The following is a 14248-nucleotide window of genomic DNA, read 5'->3' as shown; positions in this document are numbered from 1 at the left end:
TTTGTCCTACTGTTTCATGTCAAAATGGCTGCTGTGAAAAAGGTATTATCAGTACCCAATATTATCTACCTGTGCAGCTGCTGTAATTGTACTGCTCACTTGGTAGGTTTTTAAAGTTTTGGTTAGTAATAGGAAGGTTAGGTCTATAGCTGTTCAGTATATTTATATACAATATTTTGTACTTTAGTAACTTCACTGAACTCCAAGAATTAAACCATACTGAAAATGTATTGTATAATTTGTTTCTTTCACTTAGGTGATCACCCAGAATGCCTTGGCATTTTTTAATTCTTCAGTGCCAAGATGTACAACCAAAGTCGCACAGCAGAATGAGACATGTCTGGTCCCCTGAGTGATCTCAACCACTGGGTGGAGATATTTCACTGCATTTCCTTACAGAAGAAATAATCCGGAAGCATTTGCTCTCATGAAGTCCTAAATTACTTTATATTGCTGTTAGACGTCGTGTCTTAATTTGGGGGAGGAAACTCTTGAGGTAAATTTGTCGTAAGGATGAAGAGGAAAATTGGAGGAATGCCATTTTTAATAGTAAATCATTATACTGCTCTGTGACTCAGTCTGTGAACTGTGCTCAGTCCATATAGTCTGATGATCATAAAACATTTTACACAAACATTATTCCCTGTTTCAACGGGTCATACTGTACATTCTTAAATTAATTAATATTTCATTATTAAATAGCAAGTTGATCCCATTGCAGCTTTAATTAATAATTACATCAAAATGTGTTTTAATTATTGAGATCATGAAAACGTCATTGTCTTTCCATGTAATCCTCTTAAAGGACAATTCAACCCAAAAATATTATTTTTTTTTTATTAAAGATGGTTTTCACATTCTGGCTGTTTTCTAGAACCAATTCGTTGGCACAATTGTGTTTGAAACGTGTTTGAAAGCTGAACATTTTTCAGCTGTACTAAATGTTGGTAAACATCAGGTTTTCATATCAGTTCCACATCTAGATCCAGCCACATCAAGTACTCGATGCAATGCAGCAGAGCATGTTGTATCTTGGTTAAAAGGTGAGGCGAGGTTCTCTTTGTCCCGGTAGAAATAACTCACTCACTTTACTATACTGATATCACTATGCTGCCAACGCTTCATTCTCTCTACATACAGTTGGTCTAAGTTCATTCTCAAGGTGCTGTAGAGGGGAAATCAGGTAGCTGAGGTAGGTAAATACACTTTCACTTTTTTTTTCACTTTCACACTTATAATAACCTCAGGAAGGTGCAGAACATTGGACACTGACGATGTAAATAAGTGTAAAAGGACCTCAGTCTTTCCTGAGTTGGAGAATCTGTCGCCACTTTAACGAAGTTCATGCCTGATGGTGTGAAACCAATCAGTGAAGTCTGTGCTCTCTGCAAGCTGCACCCCCTCATTCAAATAATGGAGGATTTTCTGGTGTTATAGGTTCTGGTTTTTAGAGGTTTTATATGAAGTAGGAATGCAAATAATAATTTGCTTGATTTGTCCAACCAAATATATTCAGTGTACGATGATATAAAACATAGATCATTAAGAAACTGGAACCATCGAACGTTTGGGACCCTGATCTTGATAAATGACGAACATTCAGGGTTGCACCTTATAATTACTTCCAGGTTAACATCCAATACCAAAAGAGCCATTATGGACTATTTTACTAATGCTATGGAGTCTAAACTAAAGGTGTTTACTATTAATTAAATTTTATATTGACATTTTCACACAAATGTTCTTCACAGATGTGTAAAGACCCCATTAAGCTGTGGAATGGCATTTTATAATTGAAACCCAAAATAATCGCCTATAAACACTCCAACCAGCCATTCACACACCTGGGAGTCGACATCAAGGGGTTACATAAACCTGCTTTTCCCTCCCTCTGTTACTGCTCAGAAATAAGCAAAGAGAAGCACAACGAAGAGAAACAAGTTAGCGAGACATGACACACTAGGGGAGGGAGGGGTGGATTGTAAAATGTCTTTACAACACTGGACAAGCACAACACACAAAGACACACAGTCCATATTAGGGGATATGGTTTAATTTGGAGACAGAGGCAAAGAAACACACCACACATGAACAAACATTGACCAAAAAAGAACACAGAGTCTTTCGGCTACACACTCCGCTATGGGAAAAAACGGAAAACTCTACACAGGTAAAAAGCAAGGCTCAAACTAAACAGATAGTTAACTCTTCAACTAAGACAATTATCCACACAAAGTTGTTGAAATCCTGATGACCATTAAACTATGTGGACAGCACAAATACTACCATGAAACTTACCACGATTTAGAGGATCCCAACCCCCCCCCCTTCCCCAAAAAAAAAAACAACCAAAAAAGGGAAACTGATTAACGAAGTGAGGGACACGTAGAGATTTAAGTAAAATCTAAATCAGGCATCTTTTTAGAGACAAAAAACAAACACAAACAAAAAAAAAAAATTGCTTGACACCACCAAGAGGCCAAACTCAAGACCTGGTCAAGGCGAGGCCACATTGAGAGGCCAGACAATTTTTTTTCCAATATAGATTTTTTTTTCTTTAATTTCCAATATAAAAAGCTTCACTGGTACAAAATACATATGAACAACCAGTTGTAGAAATTGGAAAGCGTGTGTATGTCTTTTTTTTTTTTTCTCCTTTTTCAAATCCCACCCAGTTTCAAAAAATTGATATTAACTGAACAGAAAAACTACTGTATGTATAATACAGATCACATCAAGATGCACCCACTTTGGCTTTCATCAAGACAAGATAAAACATCTATTAAATTATTGGTGGAACATGAACAAAGTCCTACCGATTATCAGACAAGAAATTAACACAAGAAAAGATTTTTTTTTCTCCCTCTTTTCTTTTGGATCAAGACAATATCTATAGAGATGCAAAGCTACCACACTGTCAAAAAATAGCACTTCAGAATATGAAAACACAGAACAAAGAAAGTGATTGTTAGAGCCTGAATGGGATTTGTGATGGAAGCCCCTGAAGTGAGTCAAGTTCCTGTTGGGACCGCTGTGGACTGTACATTGTGCTTTTTTTTCTCTTTTGTTTTATTATTCATTCACAGTAACACTTAACCATACACTGCATATCTCCACAGATCTGCAATTATTTCAGTGTTTGACATACAATTTTATCATTTAAAGATCTTATTAACATGGCACCCAAGTCGTCTTTTCTTGCTTGAGGATTAGCTTTGTTTATGACTTTCGTTTGTATCGCAAAGTGTTACAGTACACGTTCACACTTACTAAGAAAGAGGTTTAACCTTCAAATGTATAGGGAAGTTTATTGTTTATCTACAACTTTTTAACCAACTCTTCAAATTGAATACATCACAATACACATTTACCAATAACTCAACACACAGAGTGTGTGGGGGGATGGGGGGGGACATGAGCGGGTGACAAGAGCTTTCATGACACTGGCATAAATAGACAAAAAAAGGCTAACTGCAGCAATCTCTAAACCAAGGCCTAATAAGGATGTGTAGGCAGTTTCTAGACGTATATATGGCACTTTGAATATTGTATTGCATTTGGATAGAAAAAACACACTGTAAAAAGCACATGCCCATATTAAAAAGTGAAATCAGTGGTACCTTGAAAATGTTGGGATTATAATCACACACACACACATTCTGCAAAAGTGATTAGCTCCCACAATTGTGCTTAGCGTTTCCTTACAAAACTACAACACTTTCCTCGAGCACTGTTTCAAATTTGGTACCTTATTTTTTTTTATTTTTTGGAATATTTATGTATTTTGAGAAGAAAAAAAAAAATCTAAACTCAAAAACAAAAAAAAGGTCAAATGGTGACAATTGTGCATTTTGTGTCGTAATCCTGTGTGAGTGTGTAGTTTCACACACAAAAAAGCCCCTGAGTTGACAACTCTTTAGCGCCATCAGGTACGCAGTTTTAGGGAACCCTTCTTTGGGGGTGAAGTGGTTGTTATTTTGTAGTACAACAGACAAAATACCACCCCAGTAAAAAAAAGTGTAAACTTTGTGCTGAAAAAATGGAATGTATTTGTAAACCAACACTATTGTGGTGGGTTTAGTAGTATTAATGTTCTGTGCATCGTGTACAACTGAAACATGATACTGGAAGTCACTTAAAAATAACAATCAGCTGAAAAAAAAGTGAAATTAAAAAAGCAAGCGTGAGTGTGTTTATAAAAATGTGCAGAGACCCACAGGTTGTGTGTTGTGTCCAAGTGATCTCTTCTTCAGGGGCTCCCACATTTGCAACCACAGAAAGTGTTTTGTGTGTCGCAGTGTGTGCATGTGTGTAAAGAAAACTAGGTAATATTACAGGAAAGTATGTTGTGTGAATTCAAAAACACTGAGTTTGACATATGGGCACTTTGACAAAAAAAAAAACAACAAAAAAAGACATTGTCTGGCATCTGTATGATTAACAGACATTGTAAATCATCATCTTTCAACATGATGCATCCAAACTAAACCAAAGTGAAACATCCATTAATTAAATTATTAATGAGAAATTCACAGAAAGTCAACAAGACGTACCGTGGAAGTTGAACACTAAACTTTTCTTTAAACGCAGGAAAAAAGAAATTAAATCTACACTGTGACCCTTAAAAAAGTACTTTTTTCCCCAAGAAATTTAAATTACAATTAATGTAGAGGAATTTTTTGACTTTAAGTGTGTTTTGAATTAATGACCCCCAAACGGTCACACTGATCAACTGATTCTTAGTCCTCTTTAAAAATGCAATACACTGAAGACCCCCCCTGACACAGATGACATTACAACATAATCTACAAAAAACCCAAAGTTTTGCCTGGGTTCTGTTAGTTAAACTTCTATAGATTCAATGGTATAAAATATAGGTAATCTAAGTGTGCATTTAAACCACAGATTGTCTATTTGTGAATCAGTTCTAAAAAAGTTGACTCATGTAGGTAGTCATTTCTCTAAACAGAGCAAATGTACCTTTTATTGTGCCATCAATAGTTCAAAAAAAGGTAAATACACAGGGTATTTTTGTAAATGAAAAGAATATATATTTTTAAATAGCCTTGGTGTAAATCTTCACACTGCCCGCAAAATGTAGAGATCATTACAGAGCACTGAGGGGTTTTACTGATCAGACTTTCAAAAGTGTTGGAAAGTGGTCTGTAGCATGTTTTTTTTTTTTTCTTTTAAGAAGCCAACATATTGCTAATGGCACCAAATAGCACAGATGTGTGCCAATCCCTGTATTCAACTTTCAAGTGAACTTTACTGAGAGAGGTAAAAAGAAAACATAAAAAAAAACAAAGCTAAATTAAAAATAAGCAAATCCCACAGGTTTTTAAAACATTCGCAAAAAACAAAACAAAAAAAAGGTCTCTTAAATGAATTCAACGCAGGTACGTTTTCACATTGATTTGCTTGACCTCTCTCCCACCTATCACATTTCTATACAGAAAAAACAAAAACAAAAATGAATATACATGCAGAAAAATCAGGTTGAGCTAAGGTCAAGGGTCAGTGGGTGGCCAGGTATTGGTCAGGCGAGCTTAGAGAGACATCACAGACAATGGTGGGATGATGAGGCCAGGAGTTTGGCTTGGCTTTCAACATCATGAAGACATGCTAGGCTAATGATGAGCAAACAGGCATGGAGATTTGTTCTAAAAAAGGAACAAAAACACGAAAGGAAGAGAGAGAGAGAGAGAGAGAGAGAAAGAGAGAGAAAGAAAGAAGACAAAGAGGAGAAGAGAAAGTTAGGGGCACAGCACAAGAATCGTTTAGCCATGAGGCACAAAAACCAACAAAAACAATGCCAATCACCACATACAATAAAGGACAGTGCGGTAAACATCCCCCCCCTCCTCCCCCGCCCTCTTTACCCCGACACACAAAAACAATACACAGATTTAGGGAAGTGACACCACATATGGCAGAGACTCCAACATGCACAAACTGTATACTTGGCACCCACAGAGATCCATCTAGAGCCAGTCCCTTGTGGGAGGACTTGGAGGATGGATGGAATGACTGGAAGAGGTTGTTAATAGAGAAAAGAGAGGTAGCCTAGCTCAACATGGCTTAGATAATGACAGAGAACGGGTGGGAGACAAAAAGGTGAGATTGGGGGAGCAGAGATTGAAGAATTTTAGAGTGCAAAAGACTTTCACATTAAGAATGACAAACGAACGAGACAGACTACATGTAAAAAGCCGAACACAGGTTGAAGCTCTGGGCTCGGGGTCTACGCGGCCTGGCTTCAGCCCTTCAACACAACAACTGATCCTTAGTCAACCTGTGTGGCTTCACCTGAAGGCAATGAAATGGCATGGAAACACACCTGATGCTCTCCACTAATTACAGTGACACAAAATACCTCCAGCGAACACTGACTCCAGTGATAGTCATAAATAATCATATACATTAAAATATTTAATCCGACTCAAATTACATGATAAAACCGCAGGAATGAAATACAGTAAAATGTGGAAAGATCATTGCAACCATTTTTTTTTTTTTTTTTAGGAATAGAGTGAGTCTCCCTCCTGTGGTGGGCTCCTTTCCCCCTGCCCCACTGAGTCTCTGCTGTGGTGACCTTGGCTGGAGGGTGAACTTACCCTAGCAGTGCTAGCATTAGAGCTGGGGAGGGGGGAAGGCCCCGGGGCTAGGATCAGTAGGGTTTGCTGTCGTTCTTGGAGCGCTTCAGCTGAACCTTCAGCCTCTTCATGCCGATCTGGAAACCATTCATGGCCTGGATGGCAGCTTGCGCAGACACAGGATTGTCATAGCTGACGAACCCTGAGAACAAAATGGTGGAGGACATTTAAAGAGCAACTTAACACTCGGTTTAACACGCTTCACATATTGACAAAATGCATTCAACCAAACTACTGCCTGCCACACGCTTGCTCTCTTTTCAAGTTACAGCTCCAAACGAGTTGTGTAACTACAGTTCTCTGAGTTTAGACTGAAGACAGGACTGAAGACAGGACTGAGACAGACTTGAAGACAGACTGAAGACAGACTGGGAAGACAGACTGAAGACAGACTGAAGGTTATGGTGCACAAAGCAACATCACACATTTCTCAGATTATTGTTTAGTCTAGAGGGATTTCTCTGAAAAAAAGATCTATTGCAATTAATACTTAAGACTGGGACCTAAACAGTTGATATATTGACATACAAACATTAAGGGATATATTAAATAAATTGATGATGATGAAAGCTGGTTAGGTCATCTGTCAAGTTACAGCTTCTTATTTGTGAGGACTAACTGGACTCAAAATTAAATGCATTAATAAATAAAAACAAATCTTGAATCTTTAGTCAATTAAAGTCACAATATTTCTGTGTCAACATTCATGTTTTTACATGGAACTTCATCAAATTAACGACATTTTAAAAGCATCAAAGCTGCAACAAAAAGATTAAACCAAGTGATGTGCAAACATAAAAACACGTTCCTCATTTTTTGTTTTAATCCTGCTGGCAAAATGAACATTATGATGAGATGAAAGGACTTAAAAGCACACAGGTTTGAACTGTACTGGAGACACCTTGAGAACTGATTTAACTTGAGAGTGTCTCACTTAGACTTGCATTAAAAAATTTAATAAAATAAACTTGCTGTAGATTAATATTGGTTCAGCTGTATTTGGATGGGAGGCCAAGGTTTCACTAGGAAATGTATGGTGGCACCATGGCAACCTAATATCTACAACACAACGTAGCAAGTTGAAAAGGAATATCAATAATTAAAAAGGGCTTTAGAGATCAGTGGTGTGAACACACTTACCAAAGCACTTGCTCAGATTGGTCTGTTTGTCAATGAAGACTTTGGCAGAGACCACATTTCCAAAAGGCATAAACATCTGCAGAAGATCCTGGTCCCCAAACTCCTGGGGCAGGTGGTAGATGAACAGGTTGGCGCCCTCTGGCCCTACTCCATTTGGTAAGCAAATCAAAAACTCAAGTTAGATACATATTTAGATTGCAAACACAAATATAATTAGTTCATTGTCAGGTTAATCTTATTTACAAAGAGGTGAAAAACAGACTGAAACACATCTGAAAATGTGATTGCGAGAGCGTGTTGGTGTGGGCTGAGGAACTACTCACCTTCCTTCTGGCTGCCAGCAATGCTCTGCTGCAGGAGAGACTGGCCATAGAGGGAGGGCAGGGCGGAGGCTGTGTACTGCTGCATCCCTGAGTAGGCCTGGGTCAGAGCATCCATGGAGCTGGCTGCTGACCCATTGGCCATGGAGCCTCCCAGGCCTCCATTCATGGCCCCCATACCTGAGAAACAGAAACACGTTCATGTGTTGTACAGTCAGACAATCAAACATTTTACAACTTTTATTATGAGGTTGGTATTTAAAGCAGCATTAAATGTTCTGGCCACCAGGGGGTGCAGAAAAACCAACCTTTACAAACACAGCTCATCATGTTACACTCCCTGGCGACTATATTGGGTACACATATACAATCTGTTACAACCCTATACAACAGCTCTGTCACATATTCTACCTTTAAGAAGTTTACAATAGCCAGTTTCTGTTAATATTCCACTAATAAGTATACATTTAATAATATGGTTATTATTGAGGTTTAAATTAGTGGTGATGATGGACAACATTTATATTTGTTTATTACTTTGTTTATTCTGGGTGCTTTTGCTTGCTTTTATTGTGTGTATCATTGTTTTGCTTTTGCTCGTAAACTTTATAAAGCACTTTAGGTTGCCTTGTATATGAAAATCTCCCATGCCTCGAAAAGGTGTGTCTAATAACCTCCCCTTCATTTTTTAAGACCAGTTCAACACACCTGCAAACAACAACCTCGATTAAAAAAAAAAAAGTTAATCCTTCAAAACAGAACTTTTTTTATCCTTGTAAATTTATAGTTGAGCTTTTCTATTGGATCACATTAGATAATTGTACCTAGTGTACTGAGTGTATGTTTAACTTAATGTTTAATTAAATCTGTCAGTTATACCATTCAAGGAGTTACTTGTGTATCTATAACAGTTCTTAACTGAGTGGAAATATGTAGGCCTATCTGTGGTATTTTAATGTTAAAATAATAATGACAATATGTACCTGTCATATTTTAATGCAGGCTAATAAAAATAAGGTGCAAATATACATAAGAACTGTTGACTGAACAGATAAGGCACCAGGATTAATCATGCCTGGCTGTTAGTGGCACAGAATAAATCTCCACTGCTCTCAAGAAACCGAGTCACGTCTAATTGCAGCCAGGAGAACTGTAAAATGTATCTTTAACTTGGATCTCTTTAAGGCTTTCTGCATCCTAATGGCTAAAATTCCATAACGCAGAATTGAAGATGTAGTAAAACAGTAACTATGAATTTCTTTTTCATTTTATCCAGTTTATTCATTCTTACCACTGACGCTGTTGGTGAGAGCGTTGAGGTTGAGGCCCACAGAGGTCCCAGTGAGACCCTGCAGGGTGCCCAGAGATGCCAAGGTGTTCATGGCAGCACCCATGCTGGACCCCGCTGTTGAACCGGCTGTTGAGAGACAATAAAAACGACATATGGGTTACCACGGGGGGCACTTGCTCATGTTCAAAACACCACAGATCTCTCTAAACGCCTGGCGTCTTTGCCACAAATTGTTATGGTTATGAGAGGATGACACAGCAGTGAAGGGGCAGTTAAAAATCTGTCTCTTAACGAGAAGAGGTCATTACCGCAACAGCAATATGCTAAACTCAGACAGATGGAGCCAATGTATATTTACACAGATTAAAGGGAAATGGGGGCTCTCATAAAATTTTATATGTGGGTGATTAACTCCCATAAAATAAATGAGGAATGGCTGAGGGCCGTTAGGCAAATAGCAGATGAAGAGGTTTGCAATTGGTAGGTACCATCCCAGCAACAGGACAACATGTTAACGTGTGTTTCTCTCAACAGGCGAGGTGTTACATGTGAAGATAAACACATTTGGAATTTATGACTAAACAAGGTTAAAAACACAGCAAGCAAAACAATATCCTTAAACAAGTACTCTAACTGAACTTAATGAACCATGATAATTAACACTGCCATAGGGTTTGATTCACACTGGGCGCTTAATACTGTATGTATAGTACATGCACATACTACAAATGAATAATAATAATAATAATTACCTGGACTGCCCAGGGCTCCCAGGGCCCCACTGTTTGTAGACAGGGCGCTGGTGGAGGTTGGGCTGCCAGAACTCTGAGCTGTAGCTGCAGCAGCAGCTAATGTGGCCAAGTTCTGCAGCTGAAGGGGATTCACACCTGCAGCGAGAGAGAGAGAAACAGAGGTGATTATCAAAGACTTCCAAATTTACGCTCAAGTTCTCGCAGACCGTTCCAAAAACTCTTGGAGGGAACAAACTTCTCCAGAATGCAAGCAGAGAATACATCTCTACGGTTTCAGATGATATGTGTCATTGAGACTATCGATTAAAAGCACATTCCTCTCCTCAGCCTCCTCTATAAAACACTGCCAGGATACAATCTGGCATTCTTCTTCTTTTCCATTCACTCTTTTTTGGTCAAGTTACCATCTGACCCATCAACATTATGTCTGAAATTTTTTTTATTTTTCATCATCATATTTAAGCCATTAAACATTTGGTTACTTTGGCATTTCTTGTACTAAAAAATTTGAGGGTTGTATTGGATGAGGCATAAGTGGTTTTAGTATAAGACCTGAAATGATATTTCAACATACACAACCACACCCACAATAGTTGTGTGTTGTTTCTTGCTTTAAACATGGAACATTTCTCCTCACAGGTCTACAGCTATAGCCAAGTCGTGGTTATGTGCAGTGTGTTTGTCTGTAGGCAGCCTGCACAGGCTTAGAATAGCGGCGCCGATTATGAATGTGCCACTGATCTGAAACAGTAATGTGATTTATTGCAGTTTAAACCATGTGGGTGTAGAGCACTGAGTCATAACGTTGGTGACACGCAAAGTGTCAGCTTGTTCTATTATAGAGGATGAACATCTCAAAATCTGAAACGATGGTCTCACCTCCTAGCCTCTGAATACTATTGAAACTGCCTTGGTTACTGGTAGATGTGGCTTGCTGGAGCAACTGTTGAGGACAAAGAAAGAAAGAGTCAAACAGGGAACACACAATTAGATCTTAAATAATCTACAACTGTTGTTGAACAATGTGGAATTCAGTGTTGCTATTATGCTGTAAATGTGAGGACAAAGTTTAGTGGTTATAATCTTGGCTTTTTATACACTCATTATTTAATATGTTAATGCTGGTTCTGCTTATTTGTTTATTGAGAAACAGAACTTATTTAGTGATTTAGGCCCTATTTACACATCATTTAAAGTGTCTCATGTCTGGATAAAATACTTTTCTTACACTTAGATTTGTGATCTGGCCAACAGAAACGCATTTAGATGCAAATCAGGGTTGGCAATCCTCCACGCCAAGAGGAAGTGGTAATGCCCCTGAAGCTGGTTGGTAACTGCCAAAGTGCAGTAGTTATTCTTCTGGCACTTTTTGTTTACTCACACCAATAACAGTTGAGCTAGCATTAGCTAACAACTACCCATAACTATCCATAACACAAAAAACATGAAGGAATCCTATTTATGAACTAAATTTATAAACATATCAAGGATCAGACAAACTACAGCAGCTCAGAGCGCCTTGGATTTGATCATATGTGCTTTGATGAGAACAATGGCTAATTTCATTTTAGCTGCCATTATGACTAGGACGGAGGAGAAAGACAATGGATGTATTCAGAAAATCAGACCGTGAATGGGCCATTTCCACAGACCTCATACTGACGTAGTTACACTACATACTATTATGCAAAAAGGCAAAAGATTATATATGTGCCTTGGAAAGACGGATGCAATCAACACTCTTCCAACATAAGATGTGACTCAAACGCTTCTTAGGTACATTTAACTTTTTTGACATCGGATAGCCATTAAGTTTAAATTGGATCTTTATTTGAGATGCAGCAACAACACAGGGGCAAGGTTTGTACTGAATATTACGGAACAAAGTCCTTCAATTTCCCTTTATTCTACATGTATTTGGTATGTAGGAGTCAGTTCAATCAGACCTGTCACTATCTCTAGTTTTCCTCAGAAACAACTGGGCTGTTCATGCTATGTCCATGTTTAATTCACGTGACAATTGGCTCCAAATCCTACGTTGAGCTGAAGAGAATCAGGTAATAGTTCAGGTCTGAATACTGCGCAGCATTTCGAATTACATTATAACCTTTTCTGTATTGGCATTTTGCACCATCACATTGTTTATATGTATGAGGCCTCTGATGAGTTAATCCTTTTGATAGTTTAAAAACAATTCCAACAAATTTACCAGATGTTTCAGGCCCACAAGACTGTATTATAGACAAAATGGCTGCTGCATTTCCATCCAAAATCACTTAAAGCTGATCAACTGTTTAACAAAACAGCAGCAGACAAATGGGATCACTTGACAATGTAATTCAATAAAATATACACAGAGACAAATCTTGCCCTAGTGAAGCTCATTTTCCAGTTTTTGTTAAAACCATGTGGTCTATTCGTACATGAACCTAAATACCGCCAACATTGTATTTCTTCACGTCAAAACGTATAGATTTTTTCACACTCGTACTTTGCAAGTCAAGAGGGCCATATACTCAACATATGTCTAAACTATTAATATAGTGCCATATGATAATACATTAGTTATTGTGCAGCTCAGCAGGGCGTGTTTAAGCAACACTTACAGCCAGGTACTGCGGTGTGAGTGTCCCCAGGCCGGCCAGGTTTCCCCATGTAGAGGCACTGTTGAGCTGTTGAATCTGCTGTACTAGCTGCTGCTGCAGGCGTCGCTGCTCCTTATCTCTCTGTGTGTCTGCAAACTTCACCACCAAAGGTGAGGAACAGCCCTGAAGCAGTGAAGAGGTCAAAGATGTTAGACCGATTCAGATGCAACCTGAAGAATGAATAGTTTATTTACCAATGCAAGGACCCAGTCATTGCAGGGACTTTTTTTTTTCCAAAAAAGGGGGGTAATCAGCTATGCCTCAATACAGTTTTTATGCCTGTTGCAATCATATCAAAGCTAACACAGAGAAGACATCTGCCATGCATAGCTAAGCCAGGCCACATTCCAAAAGGGGGGGCACAGGATAATGCTGCAGACAGTGAATCTTTTGAGCACTGAGGAGCTGAATCGAGTCCACAGACAAGCAGACAATAGATGGAGACAACACTTAAAACATGACATTCAAATGAGGATATGTCAGCAGACATTAACAAGAAAAATGCATTACAATACACACAATCTCACAAGCAGACAGTCACATACTGTTCAGACAGACGCATGGACACGAGGCATGCGGTGCAAAAGTATTTTGAGAGTTGAGAGCCGGACAGGGACCAGGCTGGACAGGGAAAATGGCTTCTGAACCAGCAGCACCTCCCATGGCAGCTGAGAACTGGGGAGGTTATGATATGGGGGGGGGGATAGGTGGCACCACCACTGGGGCCTGCGTTTAATCTGGGAGGAGGAATGTTATGTTTGGTTGGGCTCCTAATTAGACTTGGTCTGATGCTTCACTGGGGAGCCTCTGACCTGCTAGCTGTCAAATTACTGCTGCTCCACTTCCACGAAGATACCATTGGCTACACAATGACATGGACCCAGTTTTTGAAGAAATCTAATAGGGTAGCTGCTCAAGGCTAGGTTAATTCTTTGTTAACCTACATCTGATAGTGTGAGCTTGATTCCCTGTGGTCCAAAATATAGATTGATTATGGCAGACTGTGATGGCTAGGCTCTAAAATATTATCAGAATCAATAAATGAGATGCATTTAGTCCAGCCCAAAATTAGAGATGACAGCAAACCTCGTCATGTCCTGTTAGCTCTGGATTCAGCAGCTATGTGAGAGGCTATGTTTCGAGTTTTTTATTCAATTATTTTGCAGACGACAATGTAATTTTGTAATTGGCAAGAGTGGTTTTGGAAATGACTCATGCTCTGTAATGAATGGACACCATCTGCTTGGACAGGTTCTTCATCCTTCCAACACAAGGGGGCAGCAGAATGTATGAGTGGGGAAGGGGGGAAAATGAGAAATAGGTGCTAAGGGGTACAGTACCTCCATAGTCTGAGAGTGATGCATGGTTTTGATTGCATTCTGTGCCATTGCCCTGGTAGCAAATGTGACAAACGCACAGCCTGTAGGGGGGGACAATAGGAGAG

The 14248-nt window shown here is 38.9% G+C and overlaps 1 protein-coding gene across 3 annotated transcripts in view; it reads right to left on the bottom strand.

Annotated features, from left to right (window-relative positions):
• Positions 1-2528: 2528 nt before the first annotated feature.
• LOC118330068 (CUGBP Elav-like family member 2) overlaps positions 2529-14248 on the bottom strand; it is a 28981-nt gene continuing 17261 nt past the window's right edge. For 2 of the 3 annotated variants that reach the window (XM_035664456.1, XM_035664458.1), the window contains exons 6-14: positions 14145-14224; positions 12766-12927; positions 11039-11102; positions 10160-10294; positions 9408-9533; positions 8120-8296; positions 7797-7943; positions 6618-6798; positions 2529-5663 (exon numbers count right to left, since the gene is read on the bottom strand). In XM_035664456.1, the coding sequence (XP_035520349.1) occupies positions 6671-6798; positions 7797-7943; positions 8120-8296; positions 9408-9533; positions 10160-10294; positions 11039-11102; positions 12766-12927; positions 14145-14224 (1019 nt within the window). In that variant the 3' untranslated portion in view covers positions 2529-5663; positions 6618-6670. The remainder of the gene's footprint in view (positions 5664-6617; positions 6799-7796; positions 7944-8119; positions 8297-9407; positions 9534-10159; positions 10295-11038; positions 11103-12765; positions 12928-14144; positions 14225-14248) is intronic. The other variant, XM_035664457.1, reaches the window with a different exon arrangement.

The sequence above is a fragment of the Morone saxatilis genome, unplaced genomic scaffold (assembly GCF_004916995.1).
Source record: "Morone saxatilis isolate NCDOM2014 unplaced genomic scaffold, NCSU_SB_2.0 Contig2, whole genome shotgun sequence".
Classification (NCBI taxonomy): Eukaryota; Metazoa; Chordata; class Actinopteri; family Moronidae; genus Morone; species Morone saxatilis.
Note: the sequence above shows the minus strand (reverse complement) of the source record. Positions and strands in the feature narration are given on the sequence as shown.